The sequence below is a fragment of the Dreissena polymorpha genome, chromosome 6 (assembly GCF_020536995.1).
Source record: "Dreissena polymorpha isolate Duluth1 chromosome 6, UMN_Dpol_1.0, whole genome shotgun sequence".
In the NCBI taxonomy this organism is placed as follows: Eukaryota; Metazoa; Mollusca; class Bivalvia; order Myida; family Dreissenidae; genus Dreissena; species Dreissena polymorpha.
In genome coordinates this window covers 4196190-4214433 of record NC_068360.1, presented here as the reverse complement: position 1 = coordinate 4214433, position 18244 = coordinate 4196190, and the positions used below count along the sequence as shown (strand labels likewise).

General features: G+C 33.5%; 3 protein-coding genes and 1 long non-coding RNA gene across 15 annotated transcripts in view; 2 read left to right on the top strand and 2 right to left on the bottom strand.

The window, feature by feature from the left end:
- The window catches only part of LOC127833777 (uncharacterized), a 20166-nt gene extending 2771 nt beyond the window's left edge, over positions 1–17395 (bottom strand). Inside the window, exons 1-12 of one of the 5 annotated variants that reach the window (XM_052359231.1) lie at positions 17054–17395; positions 10479–10574; positions 7037–7083; positions 6727–6799; positions 6233–6379; positions 5614–5642; positions 4668–4805; positions 4237–4284; positions 3904–3972; positions 3682–3753; positions 2663–2780; positions 1380–1445 (exon numbers count right to left, since the gene is read on the bottom strand). In XM_052359231.1, coding sequence (XP_052215191.1) covers positions 1380–1445; positions 2663–2780; positions 3682–3753; positions 3904–3972; positions 4237–4284; positions 4668–4805; positions 5614–5642; positions 6233–6379; positions 6727–6799; positions 7037–7053 — 777 coding nt within the window. In that variant the 5' untranslated portion in view covers positions 7054–7083; positions 10479–10574; positions 17054–17395. The remainder of the gene's footprint in view (positions 1–1379; positions 1446–2662; positions 2781–3681; positions 3754–3903; positions 3973–4236; positions 4285–4667; positions 4806–5613; positions 5643–6232; positions 6380–6726; positions 6800–7036; positions 7084–10478; positions 10575–17053) is intronic. The other 4 variants (XM_052359232.1, XM_052359230.1, XM_052359234.1 and 1 more) reach the window with 4 other exon arrangements.
- The window catches only part of LOC127833774 (major facilitator superfamily domain-containing protein 1-like), a 124632-nt gene that overhangs the window by 34413 nt on the left and 71975 nt on the right, over positions 1–18244 (top strand). The window lies entirely within an intron of this gene.
- LOC127833765 (DNA-directed RNA polymerase II subunit RPB1-like) overlaps positions 1–18244 on the bottom strand; it is a 149812-nt gene that overhangs the window by 75893 nt on the left and 55675 nt on the right. The window lies entirely within an intron of this gene.
- Positions 8018–11233, top strand: LOC127833782 (uncharacterized). The gene is made up of 4 exons (XR_008027593.1): positions 8018–8071; positions 9300–9379; positions 9797–10016; positions 10447–11233. It is a non-coding gene; the product is annotated as an uncharacterized LOC127833782 (long non-coding RNA).

Sequence of the window (18244 nt, the reverse complement as noted above, 5' to 3'; positions counted from 1 at the left end):
AAAAAAATGCACTCTCGGAAATAACCGATCATTTAAGATCGGCAATGATCGTAAAATAAATCGCGGGAAATCATTAGAGGTGCGCTACCTTAATTGCCACATATATTTTAGGGGGGGGGGACACACAAACGACTAAGAAAGTGTACCTGTTAAGAATACTTTGATCGTTTAAGAAAGAAATCTGCATTTTGAAACAGGAATCGATTTTCCTTTATTAAAATTTACGTGAGGAACATCAAGGCCCAGAATTGCTGGCCTAAATTGACTCTCAGATACTTAAGTGATCTGAGCTGGGATATAATTTTTCAAGATTATACTGGTACAAGGAGTAAAACGTGTTGTTATAGACAGAAGTCATCATGGATGATTTTGATGATTTCTTTATCTGCTTCAAACAAGAACTTTAGATTAACGCTTTGAGCTCATTTAAGGGTACTTATAGTTTTAATAGTAGTTTTAAACCCCACAATCAATGCACTCACTAATTAATTCATTATTTATGTATCTACTTATTAATTTTTTTACTTAATTTAAGTAGTGTTTTGTTTTATTTATTTAGTTTGGTTATTTTAAAGTGTTTATCAGATTTTAGTTACTGCCTAAGTGCTAAGACACCAACATGGACTTACACTGTTGGTAAGACACCAACATGGACTTACACTGGTGCTAAGACACCTACATGGACTTACACTGGTGCTAAGACACCTACATGGACTTACACTGGTGCTAAGACACCTACATGGACTTACACTGATGCTAAGACACCAACATGGACTTACACTGGTGCTAAGACACCAATATGGACTTACACTGGTGCTAAGACACCAACATGGACTTACACTGGTGGCAAGACACCAACATGGACTTACACTGGTGCTAAGACACCAACATGGACTTACACTGGTGGCAAGACACCAACATGGACTTACACTGGTGCTAAGACACCAATATGGACTTACACTGGTGCTAAGACACCAACATTGACTTACACTGGTGGCAAGACACCAACATGGACTTACACTGGTGCTAAGACACCTACATGGACTTACACTGGTGGCAAGACACCTACATGGACTTACACTGGTGCTAAGACACCAACATGGACTTACACTGGTGGCAAGACACCAACATGGACTTACACTGGTGCTAAGACACCAACATGGACTTACACTGGTGGCAAGACACCAACATGGACTTACACTGGTGCTAAGACACCAACATGGACTTACACTGGTGGCAAGACACCAACATGGACTTACACTGGTGCTAAGACACCAACATGAACTTACACTGGTGGCAAGACACCTACATGGACTTACACTGGTGCTAAGACACCAACATGGACTTACACTGGTGCTAAGACACCAACATGGACTTACACTGGTGCTAAGACGTGTCTCTGGATTTCTTCTAGGAGGGGGTGGGGCTTGCTTCCTATGATCCACCTGTAATAACATGTACAGACATGCCCACTTTATTCTTATATTATTCACATAATCATGCTTGTATACAATAATACCCTGAAACTCTCTGAATTGAAACAAATCAAGACACGAAGAATATCTCTTGTTGTTAAATGTGCAATAACAAACACATTATAGAACTTTTTTTATAACTAATTCTAAATAGAGTTTTTTATGACAGTGACCAGCTACTTTGACACTTCTATACAGCCTTGATTCGACAAGTCTATACTGCCTTCTTTTGACACATCTAGACACCATTGCTTCGACAAGTCTAAATGTATACAAAAACAAGAGCCGTGTTTGTGAAACAAAAGCCCCCCTACTGCACTTTGAAGCCGCACGGCAGCTATTTTAGAAAAAATGACCTTTGACCTTAAAGGATGACCTTGACCTTTCATCACTAAAATGTGCAGCTCCATGAGATACACATGCATGCCAAATATCAAGTTGCTATCTTCAATATTGCAAAAGTTATGCAAGGAGTAAAACGTGTTGTTATTGACAGAAGTCAGCATGGATGATTTTGATGTTTTCTTTATCTGCTTCAAACAAAAACTTAAGATGAACCCTTTGAGCTCATTTAAGGGTACTTATAGTTTTAATAGTAGTTGATCTTATTTATTAAGCAATAGTTATATTACAGCAATAAGTATGTTCAGATTGAATAATGCACTACCAATTATAGCACTCATTATATCGAAATGTTGAAAAAAAGCGACAAGTATATGAACATCACTGAAACACAAATTATACTAGAGACCTTATGTATGACTAGTGAGCCGTGACTTGAACGAATATGATATGATTACTTGTATAAGGTCTGGTATCTATGTGGTCTTTTATTAATCATATGTCTGATACCTTGATATGAGAACATATATGACATCAGTTAACTGTAGCTTGTGTATGTTACATGTATGCTTTTGGGTAAATATCATTATCATAGTTGACACAAATTATTTTATAATGTTGCAGATTAAAAGCTTATGCATCGCCGCTTTTTGGAACGGTTCATGATTTAAAGATAGGAGTCAATTATTTCGTATTTAAGTTACAAAAGAATCCTTTGAGTTAATTAAACTTTTCACAATATTAAACAAGAGAAAGCTATAATGCGGGTACAAAGCATTATTGAATGGAAAACTATTGCAATTTACTAATTAGCTGTTGGAACATAACACATTTGAAATATTTACCGTCATATTCACCTGATGACCGCTCAACAGCTTGTCATGGTTATTAAGTTCTTTTTGAATCTCATCATATTCTTGTTTCAATTGCGCGTCTTTTTCAATCAACAGCTCAAGTTGGTGACTGAAAACGCAACAAAACCTTTTCGATAGTTGTCAATACTTATCAAGCATAAACATTTATCTATTTCCATGTGGGGAAAATGTCATAGATTTGTATGTACTTGAGTGTGATGCGAGTTCTTTCTGTTTATAAATATATACGTTTATTATACAAGATTATCTATTCGCTTAAAATGTTGTTCATTGTTTTTGTCGTTCTACATCTTATTGTTCAATATAAGATGCAGACCTATGCTTAACGTTTGAACTCTTAAAAGGTTGAAAACATTTGTAAAGGTTCTAACTCACTAACTGTCACGAATCACGCTAAAAATTCCAAATTACTTATGTTTGGCAAAAACTCTATATGTGGTATGTTAATCCCTTTATACGTAGAAACGTTTGGGTTTCCTACTTATAATCAAATATAAGCAGTTTATTTAATTAATTCACTGACTGCGCTTCAATGCACAGGCAACTTAAGCTTCTCTTTTTTTATTGTATCCACTTTAGCATGACTATCAATAGTTAATATATACTGGTGGCGGAAAAAATGTACACCCATGTTGTTAATCGACATATTGCTGACACCATACTATCCTTTGTTTGTACCATAATTGTGTTAACCTGTCCTTGCTAATCAGCTGAGTCAAGCGAGAGGGTATCGCGTTGTCTGTTTTAGCTATTTTCCATTAAACGTAAATTGACTTATTGTGTAATATAAACATTCTCAAGTAATTCTTTTTCGGTAAACATTATAACTGAGTTAATTTTGAAATGTATGAAAACTATACTTTATAAATATACATGTTAGAATATAAGTTAGGTTTTAATGGTCAAATTCAAACTTTAATGAGAATCTCATTTTTGTAATGCAACAGCGATTCCAATAGTGAACGTTTGCAACAAAAGAAGGAACAAACCTGGGTTCACTACTAACGCCGAAGGTCACAGCAGACTTAGGTCTCAGTACCTCGACAGTTTCGTTCAATGTGCTGCAATGATACAACCGTTGGGGAGTATTGTTTTCATCTGTTTTCGTGTATTGCAGGTTTAAACGTTGTGTATTAATTTTTAGAAAATTCGGGTTCGATACAAAAGCGCATCAGTTTGTTGTAAATAGAGACGTTATTACGAAATCTTACTTCACTCTGTTTTGCAGTATTTTTTTCTTCTTCTTCAGGATGATAATGTGTTCTTCGTGTGTTTCAATTCTGTATAAATTTGATAATAAATGACATGCATCACGTGCAGATAAAAAACTTTGAAATATTAATTTAACCGTTAATGGTTCCAATATGGTAATGTTCATTATTTGTTTAAAATGTCTAATATAATAATTCAATATAGAGCTAAACCATCACATTTCGCGATTTAAACAACTGTGACAAGAAATATTCAAGCAATTGTTTATTTATGATAATGCCAAAATTTTAAAGCGTTATGATATTAATACAGTATTTTAATGCGATATTTACTGTCGTTGCCATTTGTTTCTGTCCTTTTTACTGCAAGACTTCACGGACCTAGAAATGTAAAGAATATATAACACAAATATTAGTAATTATTATGGTTATAATAAAAATTCGTTATTAGGATAATAATAAGAATAATAATAATAATGATTACTATTATTATTCCTCTTCTTCTTCTTCTTCTTCATCATCATCATCATCATCATCATCAACTACAACATCATCATCATCATCATCATCATCATCATCATCATCATCATCATCATCATCATCATCATCACCATCATCATCATCATCACCATCATCAAATATAACATAAAATTGAAGACATAACATTTCAAACTGTTTCAAACTGTTGATTAAGAAGACAAATGCTGTACTTTTATGTAAAAAGAAAAGGCATTACACTTTATTATTAGTTTTACTCAACGTACTGTAATGACAAATTTAGTTTTTTAATATCTTCTTCTCTGCGTGCTATCTCTTGTTGTAGGAGGTCCATTTCCTTCACAAAAGTTTCTTCGTTCTTCACACAGATGTCTTCTAATGATTTTGCTATCGGCAGAAGTTCCCTGAAATCAATAACAACCACCATAAACATAGACAAAGATTTTGATCATACGTTTCATCTGCACCAATGTTCAATCAGACTCTTATGCAAATGGTTTTGCTTATTTTAGCAACTCGATAGGATACATTAAACTTATAAATGTAATTCATTTGTACTTACAATAGGAAAACTCAAAGTTTTCGTTAATAAAAACATTGGTATTGAAAATAAACCGCGTATATTAAGAAATGCATGTAATGCATACTTTTAAATTCTACTTAAATTTGTTTAAGATCATTTTCCAGTTTAAATAATTGAAACTAAAACACGAGAAAGTTGAGTTTGGTGAGCCTTGACCAAAAGCTTGGTCGCAAAATACAATGGGAAAAGGTTTTGACTCTTAGAAAGATGTCATTAAATTACAAGCGCAATCTGTTTTCCTCTATGTTGCACATTTTATTAATAAGCGTCAAATGAAGTTTGTTTAACCGGGTATGTATTATTTAAATGTGTGTGTAAGTTCTTATTTATATATTTAAATTTAAACTAATTATGTAACATAATAAAATTTAAAGCCACCATATTTCGATTCAAGATACCAGGTATGAAAAATATAGTATAATTAAAAACCTCAGTTATTTCAGAAGTTATCAATGAATCTTTTAGTTAATTACTGATGTATAAATTATTTATATAAACAATTAAAATATCAACGCCATCATCTATTTTTGTTAAACACAGGAAAATATCGATTTCCCGCCATCCCATCATATAACCAGTCTATTTCATGTCTTTTTTTATATATAACAGCCGATAATTGGAGAACTTACCTACAATGGTCTGTGGATATTTGAGATTCCTGAAACAAGTTCCACATAAATAGCCATTATTTGCTGTTGATAGAATAGGTATAGAATAAAGGAGACGCCAATGTTCTCGCACATGCATCATCGAATTAACGGAAGAAAACGTGCATCTTATGTGTTTTCTATATTGATAAATTTAAAATTTTCATTCTAGTAGTCGTCCTAACTGATATGAATAGCATAATATTGCCGTTGTGTAATGTATGCGGTTTCCGCCTAGCGACCAGGAGGTCCCGGGTTTGATCCTTACTCACGTAATCTCCCCCTAAAGATCGCAAGTTGTGGTTGCACTAAGGAAACGGAATGGAGAGCGCCTCAACAAGCCTTGGTCTTTGGATGCAGTCGAACCAAAAATGTGTGAGTTAAATATTAAATAAATAAATAACACACTTTATGTTGATGTACTTGTTTCACAAATTTGATGACACAATTGTCGTAGCGGAGTGGAGTTAAGCGATCTTGATACGGAAACTAAAATATTAGTCGTCACGATTTTTAAACAGTTCATGAACAACAATAAGTGTCGGGATAATTTTGACGAGCTAAAATAACAATTGTTTTTCGTACAAATGTGTCTATCTACCTGGCTAGCATTAAGAGCTGCTTCCAGAACACAGCACCTTTCAGACAGACGTCGGTTATGAGAATCCTGATCTTTGACCATCTTTTCCGCTTGTCTCAATGATGACTCAAAATTCGCTGTTTTTTCCTCAAGCATATCACTTGGTTCCTTAGAACGGATATAAAAAAGACATTACAGCAGACGTGCGAATTTGTTTATAACACAGTGGGATACCGCATAATCAGTATATTGGATGTTACTAAATAGTTTGTTTGGAACCTTTACCAGGACAGGTTAAGGAAACAGACTGATTATGATTCCTAACCTTGAAAAGGGATAACTTCAAACAAGAAAAATCAGGACAGTTCCTGTTCTCTATTATGTTGTTCAATGTTAAACGTTGTGTAAACACGTTGAATTAAATAATTTGGTAGTCGGTATTCCATATTTTGTCAAAAAGCTTTTTGTCAAATTAAAGAGAAATTTTACTTATTCGGATTCATTTGTTGAGTTACCTGCATCCGGGGAATCATTTCCTTCACTGCAGATCTTATATCTGAGAATACCTTTTCAAACGTATTAACGCCGCTAAAACAGTTAAGCAACAGGTATTAAGCACTGTTAAGAAATCTTATCATTTAAATTGGTCAATTATATACAAAGTGTGAGTATATCTAAGAATAAATATGTGTATATCCAAGATTTAATATACTTAACCATACCAACATTCAAACATACATATGTGGACACGATAAACCGCAAAATTTATGGTACATAAAAGTTGTCAATTTATACAATATCTCACAAATTTATGTGTTCATGTACCTGGATTGCTTATTCATGTCGATGTCAACGTTAAATATTTCTTGTCTCTGAAAGATAAACAGTGTAAAACAATACTTTATAAGATACTGTTTTTTAAAATGGATAAAAACAATGGTTCGTTGTAAGCATAAGATTGGTAGGAATGACTGGTGCTAAATGTGAATTCTACCATCATCTGTATGCATGTATTATGTAAAACAAACTGTGGTGTACAAGAAATAATACATTAAAAAATGATAATTTGCCAACAACAATCGAATGAATTCCACATTGCACACTCGATTGGAACAAAAACAAATTACTAGCCAAACTAAGTTGGAAGATGTTTTCAAACAATGTGAAAATATTTATGTCTGTATGATGGTAGATTATAAACGTTGTGATATTGTGACGAAGTCACACAACTATATCTTAAGTAAAAAGTACCTTTAAGTTATTTCATGTATTTACATCATACCCTTTGAAACATTCCTACATGAGACCCACTAGACGGTAGTTCAATTATGTACAAGGTCATTACATCGCACCTATTGGTATCTCCCGTCCAGCGTATAATTTTTGATATTCTGTCTTGAAAATAAGTACAGTACGTGTTCATTTTTCAATGTAGTTGATAGTAATGCACCCGTTCAATGAATTTATATTTATGTGCCTAACTGTAAAGGCTTTTTTTTAAACTACTGTACAAAAAGCAAGAACATCTTTATTTATTTTAAAGATACTTATTAATACTGAATTATTTTTATCAATGAAAAAGGGGCTTGTTCACACTTAAATTGCATTTTTTTAAGTTTTTCATGTAATGCTTTAAATTGATAAATTTAAACATCGCAAATAACGTACTCCAGTATAAAACAAAAATAAAGTTTAAATAAGAAAGAAAAAAGTAAGCCGCACCAAGGCTCGAACCACTGACCCTTGGATCGGTTTTTTCCCCGACTAAATATAGATTTTAAATTTAAATATAAACACGCATTGTGACAACAACAACAACAAATATGGCGGAATCTGTATTGTCAAACACGGAAGAAGAAGGTAAAATATGTTTTTTTTTGTTAAACTCAATAGTGCGTATGATTTTTGTTTTATAAAAGTAGATTAAAATAGTATAACTGATCAAATGATTCGTTTTCGTTACATAAGTATATGCATATACATCACAGAACGCGTAAATACTGATTCTCTCGTTTACACTTAACAGAGACTAAAATTAAAAGCCAAGTTGAATACAGAATTAACTTTAGTATTCGCGCAAATAAATTAAATTTATCATTAGCCTTGGAGTACTGAGATCATTTAAACATTACAGTATCTTTTTCTTTCCTCATAACTGACAGTGACAACATTATTTGTTGGCAGGCAATTCAAGATGCTGTGCATTTATTGACATATTCGTTATTGTGAGTTATATGACAATGACATTTATTATTAACTAAAATGCATTTGAATGGTACTGGTAGTTTATTAATTTAAACCCAAAACTCATAGTTAACCCTTTAAGCGCTGGAACCGAATTTTGAAGGTCTTTGCAAACAGTTTGGATCCAGATGAGACGCCACAGAACGTGGCGTCTCATCAGGATCCAAACTGTTTGCTATTCTGATAGTATTCTTTGAAAAAAATCGAAGAAATGGCTAATTTTAGAAATTCAGTGGATGACATTTCAGCAGATGACAAATTTCCCAGCATGCAAAGGGTTAAAATGTATTTATATCAGTTTCTTCTGCACAGCTATTTTATAAATAAACTGAATAACCAAAATATTTTTGAAAATAGTAACACAGTTTAGTAATTCATGGCATCAAATGCATGTAGCTGGCGCCAGACAACTCCCCCCAATACCAACTTGCCCCAAAACAAACTAGCATCAAACATATGGTCACTCGCTCCAACCAAGAGACAACTCGCCCCAATTTATTTTCGTGCATCTTATTGTTTCTTTATTTAAAGTATTTTATCTTTATATTCTTTGTTAATTTACCAAAGCACGTATATATTTTGATAAATGTGTATTTCAAAAGTACATTGTATTTTGAATAAATCAAATACAGGTCATCTGAAATGCACGTATCATTAAATTTGTAAAAGCCAAGAATATTCTGGATATTCCTCTTTTTTCAATTGTTTTGAATATCCTCAAGATTTGATTTCCTGAATGTCAAAGAAAACTTATTAGATAATAATACCACATATTTACAACTCACTTTTTTAATAGAGACCATAAATAGTTTTAAAAAGTGGTTTAAATTGTGTTTTTCAATAGGATACAACTATAATTAAACCAAGAAGTTTATGAAGAAGGGATCACTGGATTTCGTCACTTTGGTACAAGAAACAGAAAAGGTATACTTATTTAGCTGCATTTTTTTCTGTTGATTTCATTGAGAATATTGAAATAATTTGTAGATAATGTTTTCAGATATTCAGGCAAGTTGAGATTTCATTGAAAAAAATATGTCATTTCACAATATTCTTGAATGGAAACAGAAAAAAACACAGTTCAATGCATTTATTGTTGATATATAAAACAAAGTCTTTGTATGTAAAACTGTGTTGCTACATGAGCAAAGAATTTAAAAAATGATCCTACACTACACTAGGTGAATATTGAAATTTTACAAAAAACCCTGACAGGAATGTTTAAAAATGGTGTCATGAAAAATAAAAAATTCTATATGTACATGTAGCTACATCTTGTGTCAAAATTCTTAGCTTTATGTTCAAAACATTTATTGTTAAATGCAGAAATGTCTTTTCAAGGATATCATAGACCACCTTACTTATACGGAAGCATAGGAGCTGTTGAAGGAAATTGCTGCCAGACAGTCAGCAGTTATCACTGACAGCCTGTCCTGGCCCAGCTTGGACCATCCTCAAGCTAACCATGATGGTGTGTTTGCAAGAATTGTCCATTTGGTAGACCATGATGAAGACCAGCTTTGTTGTGGCATGGCCTGACAACTGTACAAGCCAGAGACCAGTATGTTTACTGTTGTTGAATATGACCCATTTTTCATGTTTATTTTTCTGTGGGCTTGTTTAACAGAATTAATAATGCACTTTATCTATTTCAAATATGTTATTTTTCTGTGGACTTTTTAACGGAATTATTAATGCATTTTATCTATATCAAATATTTTATTTGTCTGTGGGCCTGTTTAACGGAATTAGTAATGCATTTTATCTTTTATAAATATTGTTGCTTGTAATATGAATATAGAACACGTAAAACTACTCATGTAATTGTCTCAGCTTAAAATCAAAAGTGTAGAAAATTTAACTCATTTACTGTCGAAACAGTGGCCATTATGTTCCTGCATCTTAAAAGTTGGACAATAACAGCAAATATATATATATATAGATAGATTTAGCAAGGGGTTTTGAGTTTTTTATGTGTTCATATTTTTCAGAAAAAGGGTTAAGTGGTGACTGATCCACTCACCCTCCTTATCCAGGAAACGTTTCGGAATAACGTGTTGGCACTGAAGATGTGGAGGACACAGATTGATCACAGTACATCCTTTGGATACATGGACACCTTCAATGGGACGACAACAAAACTGTACCTGCCTTTTTTATGAAAGGAAGTAGTTAATAAAATTATTGTTAACAGCTTTTTTAGTCTTGTTGTTTAAGAATGCTTGCAACATTTAAGTGGATAAACGGTTGTTTTAAATTTGAATCTTCAGTAATGAATTTTTTATTAAATGATGTTATCTTATTTCTTTCAATATAGTGTAAATAATAAGAACATAATTATCCTTTGTATACAAAATGAAAACCAAGTTTACTGTTCTATTAATCATTATTTATTTATCTTGTTCTTTTGTCAGAAATATTACAGGGGCATACATACAGTATTCCTTAAATAAAAGGGGCAGTTCTTAGAAAATAAACATGTAAAGTAGCAAAGCATATTCAAACCTTTTCCACATTTATAACCAGCAACAATATGTAAGTATTATAATGTAACACAAATTAATACTGTGATATACTACTGATTTTGCCGTGCCTGTCATCAAATAAACATGTTTTACTGAAAGTTTCTTAAAAGATGTTATGTGGAAGACTTAATCAATCATTTAATAAATATTTGAGCCATGCTCTGGGAAAAGGGGGTTTAATGCATGTACTTAAGGTTGTCCAAGATTAGGCTGTGCAGACTGCACAGGCGTATCAGGGGCAACACTTTCCGCCTTATCTGGATTTTCTCTAAGAGACTCCCTTTCAACAAAAAATACAATAAAGCAGCAATTGTCTGCCTGATTGGTATGATCAGCACAGGTTAATCTCGTACGACAATTTATGCACATGCATTAAGCCCCATTTTCCCAGAGCAAGGTTCACCTATTTAGGTTTAAGCTGTCTATATGCTCTTTAACTTTTGAATCATGATGCAGTTTCATATAATAATGTATTATGAGTCGTTTTTAATTGATGCATATTCTTTTGTTCAGTGTTGAACTCAACATGTATTATAATAAGGTGTTCACTTAACATTCTTGCAGTAATGTTTTGCTGTGTAATATACATGTAATAATAAATTAAAATTGAACAACTAGCTTCTTATTTCTTCATGTTATTTATTAAAACATTTTAAACCAAAACAACAAAATCCATAACATAATGAACACAAAACATAATACTCTATATTCATGAAACAAAACTATAATTGATAACATTTTGAATAAATGTTTCCAACTTTCAACATTTGACAGATCAAATTATTTCTGAATTCCACCATTTTTTTATTTATGGATAAACAGCACTTTATCATCTTTATGACAGTTTATGTAAGGCTATTACAACAAGGGCTGTTTGTAAAACATGCATGCCCCCCATATGGGCTGTCCGTTGTACTGGCAGCCATTGTGTGAATACGACTTTTGTCACTGTGACCTTGACCTTTGACCTAGTGACCTGAAAATCAATAGGGGTCATCTGCAAGTCACGATCAATGTACCTATGAAGTGTCATGATCCTAGACAAAAGCGTTCTTGAGTTATCATCCGAAAATCATTTTACTATTTCGGGTCACCGTGACCTTGACCTTTGACCTTGTGACCTCAAAATCAATAGGGGTCATCTGCGAGTCATGATCAATCTACCTATGAAGTTTTATGATCCTAGGCATATGCGTTCTTGAGTTATCATCCGAAAATCATTTTACTATTTCGGGTCACCGTGACCTTGACCTTTGACCTAGTGACCTGAAAATCAATAGGGGTCATCTGCGAGTCATGATTAATCTACCTATAAAGTTTCATGATCCTAGGCATATGCATTCTTGAATTATCAGCCGAAAATCATTTTACTATTTCGGGTCACCGTGACCTTGACCTTTGACCTAGTGACCTCAAAATCGATAGGGGTCATCTGCGAGTCATGATCAATCTACCCATGAAGTTTCATGATCCTAGGCGTATGTGTTCTGGAGTTATCATCCGGAAACCATTTTACTATTTCGGGTCACCGTGACCTTGACCTTTGACCTAGTGACCTCAAAATCCCTACGGGTCATCTGCTAGTCATGATCAATCTACCCATGAAGTTTCATGATCCTGGGCGTATGCGTTCTTGAGTTATCATCCGGAAACCATTTTAGTATTTTGGGTCACCATGACCTTGACCTAGTGACCTCAAAATCAATAGGGGTCATCTGCAAGTCATGATCAATGTACCTATGAAGTTTCATGATCCTAGGCCCAAGCGTTCTTGAGTTATCGTCTGACAACCACCTGGTGGACGGACGGACCGACCGACCGACATGAGCAAAGCAATATACCCCCTCTTCTTCGAAGGGGGGCATAATAAATGGTTGTTTATAGACTGATAAACAATGAAAAACAATACATAGTCTATATATAGCATTGTTCTTTGATGTCATTGTTAATGGAACATAAACAAATGTGGTGTGCAGCACGCACTTAACATTGACTATGGTAGCTTATACCTAAAAGAGTCAATAATTCCTGTTCATAGTCTTTACTTGTGACAAAAAATCAGGAAAATGCTGAGCCCAGTGTTTATTTAGCTATTTGCCAGACAAGGTTTTCACAAATTCTTCTGTTTCAGAGTGACCTATATCAAATACTTTGGATCCTCTATTGTAATAACAAAACAATTAATTCACCATGTTTGATCATGGGTCTCCCATAAAAAACTTAACACAAATCACGATACATAACACCTATAAGAGTCAACAATTCCTGTTAATGGTCTTGACTTGTGACAAAAAAATCTGGAAGTTGGCCCATTGTTTATGTAGTTATTTGCCAGACAAGGTTTTTACTTATTCTTCTTGTTCAGAGTGATCTATGATTGAATACTTTGGATCCTATATTTTTATAACAAAACAATTAACAAAATTCACAATACCTTACACACTTAAAACTTAAATACATATTCTCATGGCATTTCAGGGCACTTGTATGCTATGTTCATCAGTATTTTATCAATGATATTTCTGCCCTATGTTTATAAGCAGTTCACTTATTAAAATCACATTTTATCACCATGATGATGACAGGACAGTCGACCATAATGTCACACATTTGGTCACGCCTTCATATTACACAAATAAATTCAAGCATCATTTCAAATACTTAAGTCATCTACTGACTGAAAAAACAGCCAGGGTCACACATGCACTTTCATACTCAATGGTATACATCCTATATAACCATGCTGCCAAATTCACACAACATGTTCCTACCCATAGTCAGTTATCATTGATTTCAGCTTTGTCAATTTTTTAATTCATAATAATGGTATGTTGAAGTTAGTTAAAACAACATAGTTACATACACCATGTACCAATTTGTATGAGTAAATCTTCATATTGTTTCCGGGTTGCTTGCCCTTGACCTATTGGATATTGCAGCTCCTCTTTAGCCGCAGGTGGATATATAAGGGGCAATTGTAGAGGCAATCAGCTTTGGATAAGCTGAATCAAAAAGGAACTTTGATCTAAGTGTTTTTTCCTTGATGATCTCTGTGTACTCAGTGCATGTACGTGTATCCCTTCTTTTCATTGATTGGCACCACCGTCCAATTGTTGGCTGCCTTCAATTTACTCTGAATAACATATAAGCATATTTGTAATTTTGAAATGTACACTAAAACTTATCATAAAAACTATGTTTGAAATTTGTTTGCTATTTTAAACATTATTTTATTCATATCATGCCAATCAGGTAACATACCAATACTTTTCTGGGCTACTTGATTCACCAGTTTTAACTTATGAACCTACCAATACTTTTCTGGGCTACTTGATTCACCAGTATTAACTTATGAACCTACCAATACTTTTCTGGGCTACTTGATTCACCAGTATTAACTTATGAACCTACCAATACTTTTTTGGGCTACTTGATTCACCAGAATTAACTTATGAACCTACCAATACTTTTTTGGGCTACTTGATTCACCAGAATTAACTATGAACCTACCAATACTTTTCTGGGCTACTTGATTCACCAGTATTAACTTATGAACCTACCAATACTTTTCTGGGCTACTTGATTCACCAGTATTAACTTATGAACCTACCAATACTTTTCTGGGCTACTTGATTCACCTTTATTAACTTATGAACCTACCAATACTTTTCTGGGCTACTTGATTCACCAGTATTAACTTATGAACCTACCAATAATTTTCTTGGCTTCTTGATTCACCAGTATGAGCGTATTATATGATGAATTTATCATACTTGAGTCACTAACTGACAATTACTGTACAACTAGAGATTGGAGGAGAATTGCATTGAAATAATTTCATGACCAATCACCATGCAAGTTATCTGAACAGTTCAGAAAACAAACCAGCTATCGGATATCCTCTGGTTTTCATAACATAAAAAGTTTCTGGTAAAAAAAAATATAAAGCAATTATATTACCCAGGAACTTTAGGAAGCACATAGAATATTATTGAATATAAATATATTATTTTATCAATTAAAATATGCTAAGACAGGGTTGTTTGCATACTCTAAGTAAGATGTTATCTCTCCAATTCCTGACACATGACCAGGTGTGGTACTTCCTTGTGACACAAATGACAGGCCAGGACCTGGCGGGGGCTGATGACCGTGCATAGGTGAAGAGTTTGTTGTTCTAACATTATGCTGAACAGTCAAACTTGCAATAGTTTTGCTGGCACGTCTTCCTAAATACCTTAAAAAGAAGGTTTATTTTAGAATATATAATTGATAACATATCAATTTTAAAAAACAACAAAATTGATGTTAAAATCAGGGAATAAACTGTATAATCATATTATCATATAATAATAATTGATTACATAATATAACATACGTTTGCATACCAGTATATTTTATAATATAATATATACCGAATAAATTAATCATTCATAATTCATCATTTATCATTAATTTCATGCTTCATTTGACACGTGTTGGAGTGTTCCTTATAAGTTATAACGAATTCATTAAATTGACACGAACATCTTGGCATAGGGGCATAAAGGCTTATTTTAAAACGCGCAATTAACAAATTATGTTATCAGTGCGTATCTGGTTTCGTTGCAGAGTAAAATATCCATACAATAAAACTAAATACCTATCCAAACTTTTGCTAAAATTCCTTTGTAAACAGGCAACACTTGCCAAAAACTAAACGTAGCTTCTAAAATATGACTTACAATTCGTGTGTTTAAGCCATTTCCCTGTCTTCGTCTCTTCCAACGATACTCCTATGGTTCTGCAAACACTCAGTCTTGTCGCCAAGATTGAATAAATTCGAGCGATGTCGCTGGCTCCGGCTTTTGTTTCTTTTTTTTTAATATTTTCGATCAAGAAATGAGATGCATTGTTTGTAAACCAAAAGCGGATAAGCGCAGCGCGCATGCGCATGCTGCATTCTGGTATACTAGTTGGGATCCCATTCACAATTTCTGACTAAAAATAACTCATTTCGCGTCTGAGACGCTTTATAATTTTTAGGTTTTCAAATCGTCAAAATTTGCATTTAATGGATATTTAAGAGCATGGAAACAATTTGGTATTTTTTGTTTAAAGCAAATATCATAACTACAATGAAAATTTGCAAATCCGAAACAATATTTTTCAATTTTGTCAATTTTTCAAAGTGTGAACAACAACCCTTTAACATAGGTTTTACCTCACCTGAGCACACTGTGCTCATGGAGTGCTATGGGATACCGTGTCCGTCAGTGACGTGTCCGTGTGTCCATGTGTCAACTTTATATTAATAAGAAATCTCCTATATTCGTTTTGGTCCGTTGATTTATTAAGCCATGCGGCCATTTGAAGTGTTTTTAACTAAACAATCTTATCTGAAACCCCATGGTGTAAATGTTCAATATTTTGTTTGTACCATAGTTGTGTAACATCTTCAAAGCTTATTAAAATTATGCTCCCAAAAGCAAAAAAAAGGAGCTCGGCCCCGAAGATTACCGCTTAAATATACACTTATACAAATATATGGAATGTCTTTGAATTTTCATTTTCATAAACTTAAAGGCTAATGGATTTTATGCTTAGTGTTTAGCATCATCTAAAGGCCCTGAAATAGTGTTTTCAAATTATGTCCCACAGGGTCAAAACTGGTCACGCGATTAGATTCATCAGTTTTCAGTTTACATGTACATATAAAACCCTGTCATATCTGAAAGCGCAAATCACAGGTCTTTCATATTTATTATGTAGCCTCTTTTATAGGTCTTCCACAAATTATTTCATAAAATATATCCCTAGATCCCTTTCTGAAAACCTTTAAAAATCAACATGTCTAAGATCTCAACGCCAATGGATTTAATATTCAATATAAAAAAATATATACATGTCGGCTACACAGTTTGTTTAAACAAAGACCTATCGATAACTGTTATCTATAGGTCTTTGGTTTAAAAAATGACTTAGGGTACACTCCGGTTCACACTCACCTGGAAAGCATTACCGGGAATAGCGAGGCTTTAAATTATGACAGTTATACTGCACAATACTTATTTTTAATGAATGCGACATTTACCGTTATTGTTGGGACATATAGCGGCAGTACAGGTGAAGCCGGGATTCATCAACACCTCTTCTGCAGACGACCTGTGTCTAACAAGACTGGAATTGTGTATAAACAACAAGTGCACATGTTTTCTACTTTCGATTTGAAAATCACTGCTTCTAAGTTTGATAAGTACTTCCAATATTTTTTACATTAAAACTTAAAGTTAGAGTAAAATATATTTTCTTGCTGTATTATTATGACAAATTGTACATATTAACACCAACTGTTATTAAAATAAAACAATAAAACACTATAGCTGTACGCCGAATCGCAAATTCAATACAGGTGTGGCGTAAAATATGCAAGACCCGTAAACTATGCAAGTGCGCATGTGCAAAAGTCTCTAAAGTTTACTTTGTTAGGGAAATATGCTACTTAGTCGACCGTCTCCGGCATAAAGTCGTGAGATTTATTACTACCGACTGAACCATTTCGTTTAGATGGTACATAGCGTCAGCATAACGTGTTATCGTTCGTTATGTATCGGTATTCTACAAATAATTTAAGCGAAATAATGATTGTTCATAGTCAACAAGGAGTTGGTCGATCGTGATAAATCGTTTTTCTCCGGACTTGTACGGGAGATAAACACAGCTCTGAGTAATGATATCCGTGCATCATTACCGCTCCCTTAAACACTGACACGATATTAGGATGTACTCTTGTTTGCACCCCAACCGCCATAGTCCCTTCTCACTAGTCTATGTTGGTTAACAAAGAAATTCAATGGATTTATCTAATTTTTAATTACTGTCGTTTGCATGGTTCCACTTTCAACCCTGACCTTTTGAGTAATATCCTGGACATGTTGTCACCCCATAATTTTTTATTTACCAGGTATAATCGAGCTTTGATGTTATATAACTCTGTAAATCAATTTTCAAGCTCAAATCTCAATAACTTCTAGCTTAACTACGCATAAATTCATTACAATGTGTTATCATAAAAAAATAAACGTAAAGGGGCCTTTTCATGTTTTGGTATATTGACAATTTTTTTCCAGATTCGCACATTTTCGTTTTAGTTATATTTTTGAGGATATGTAGTAATACGGAACATTTACCATGCTCTAAAATATCCATTTTGTTCATCTTTTGACGATTTAAAAACCTGAAAATTATAAAGCGTTGCAACGCGAAACGATTGCATAATTTGGAG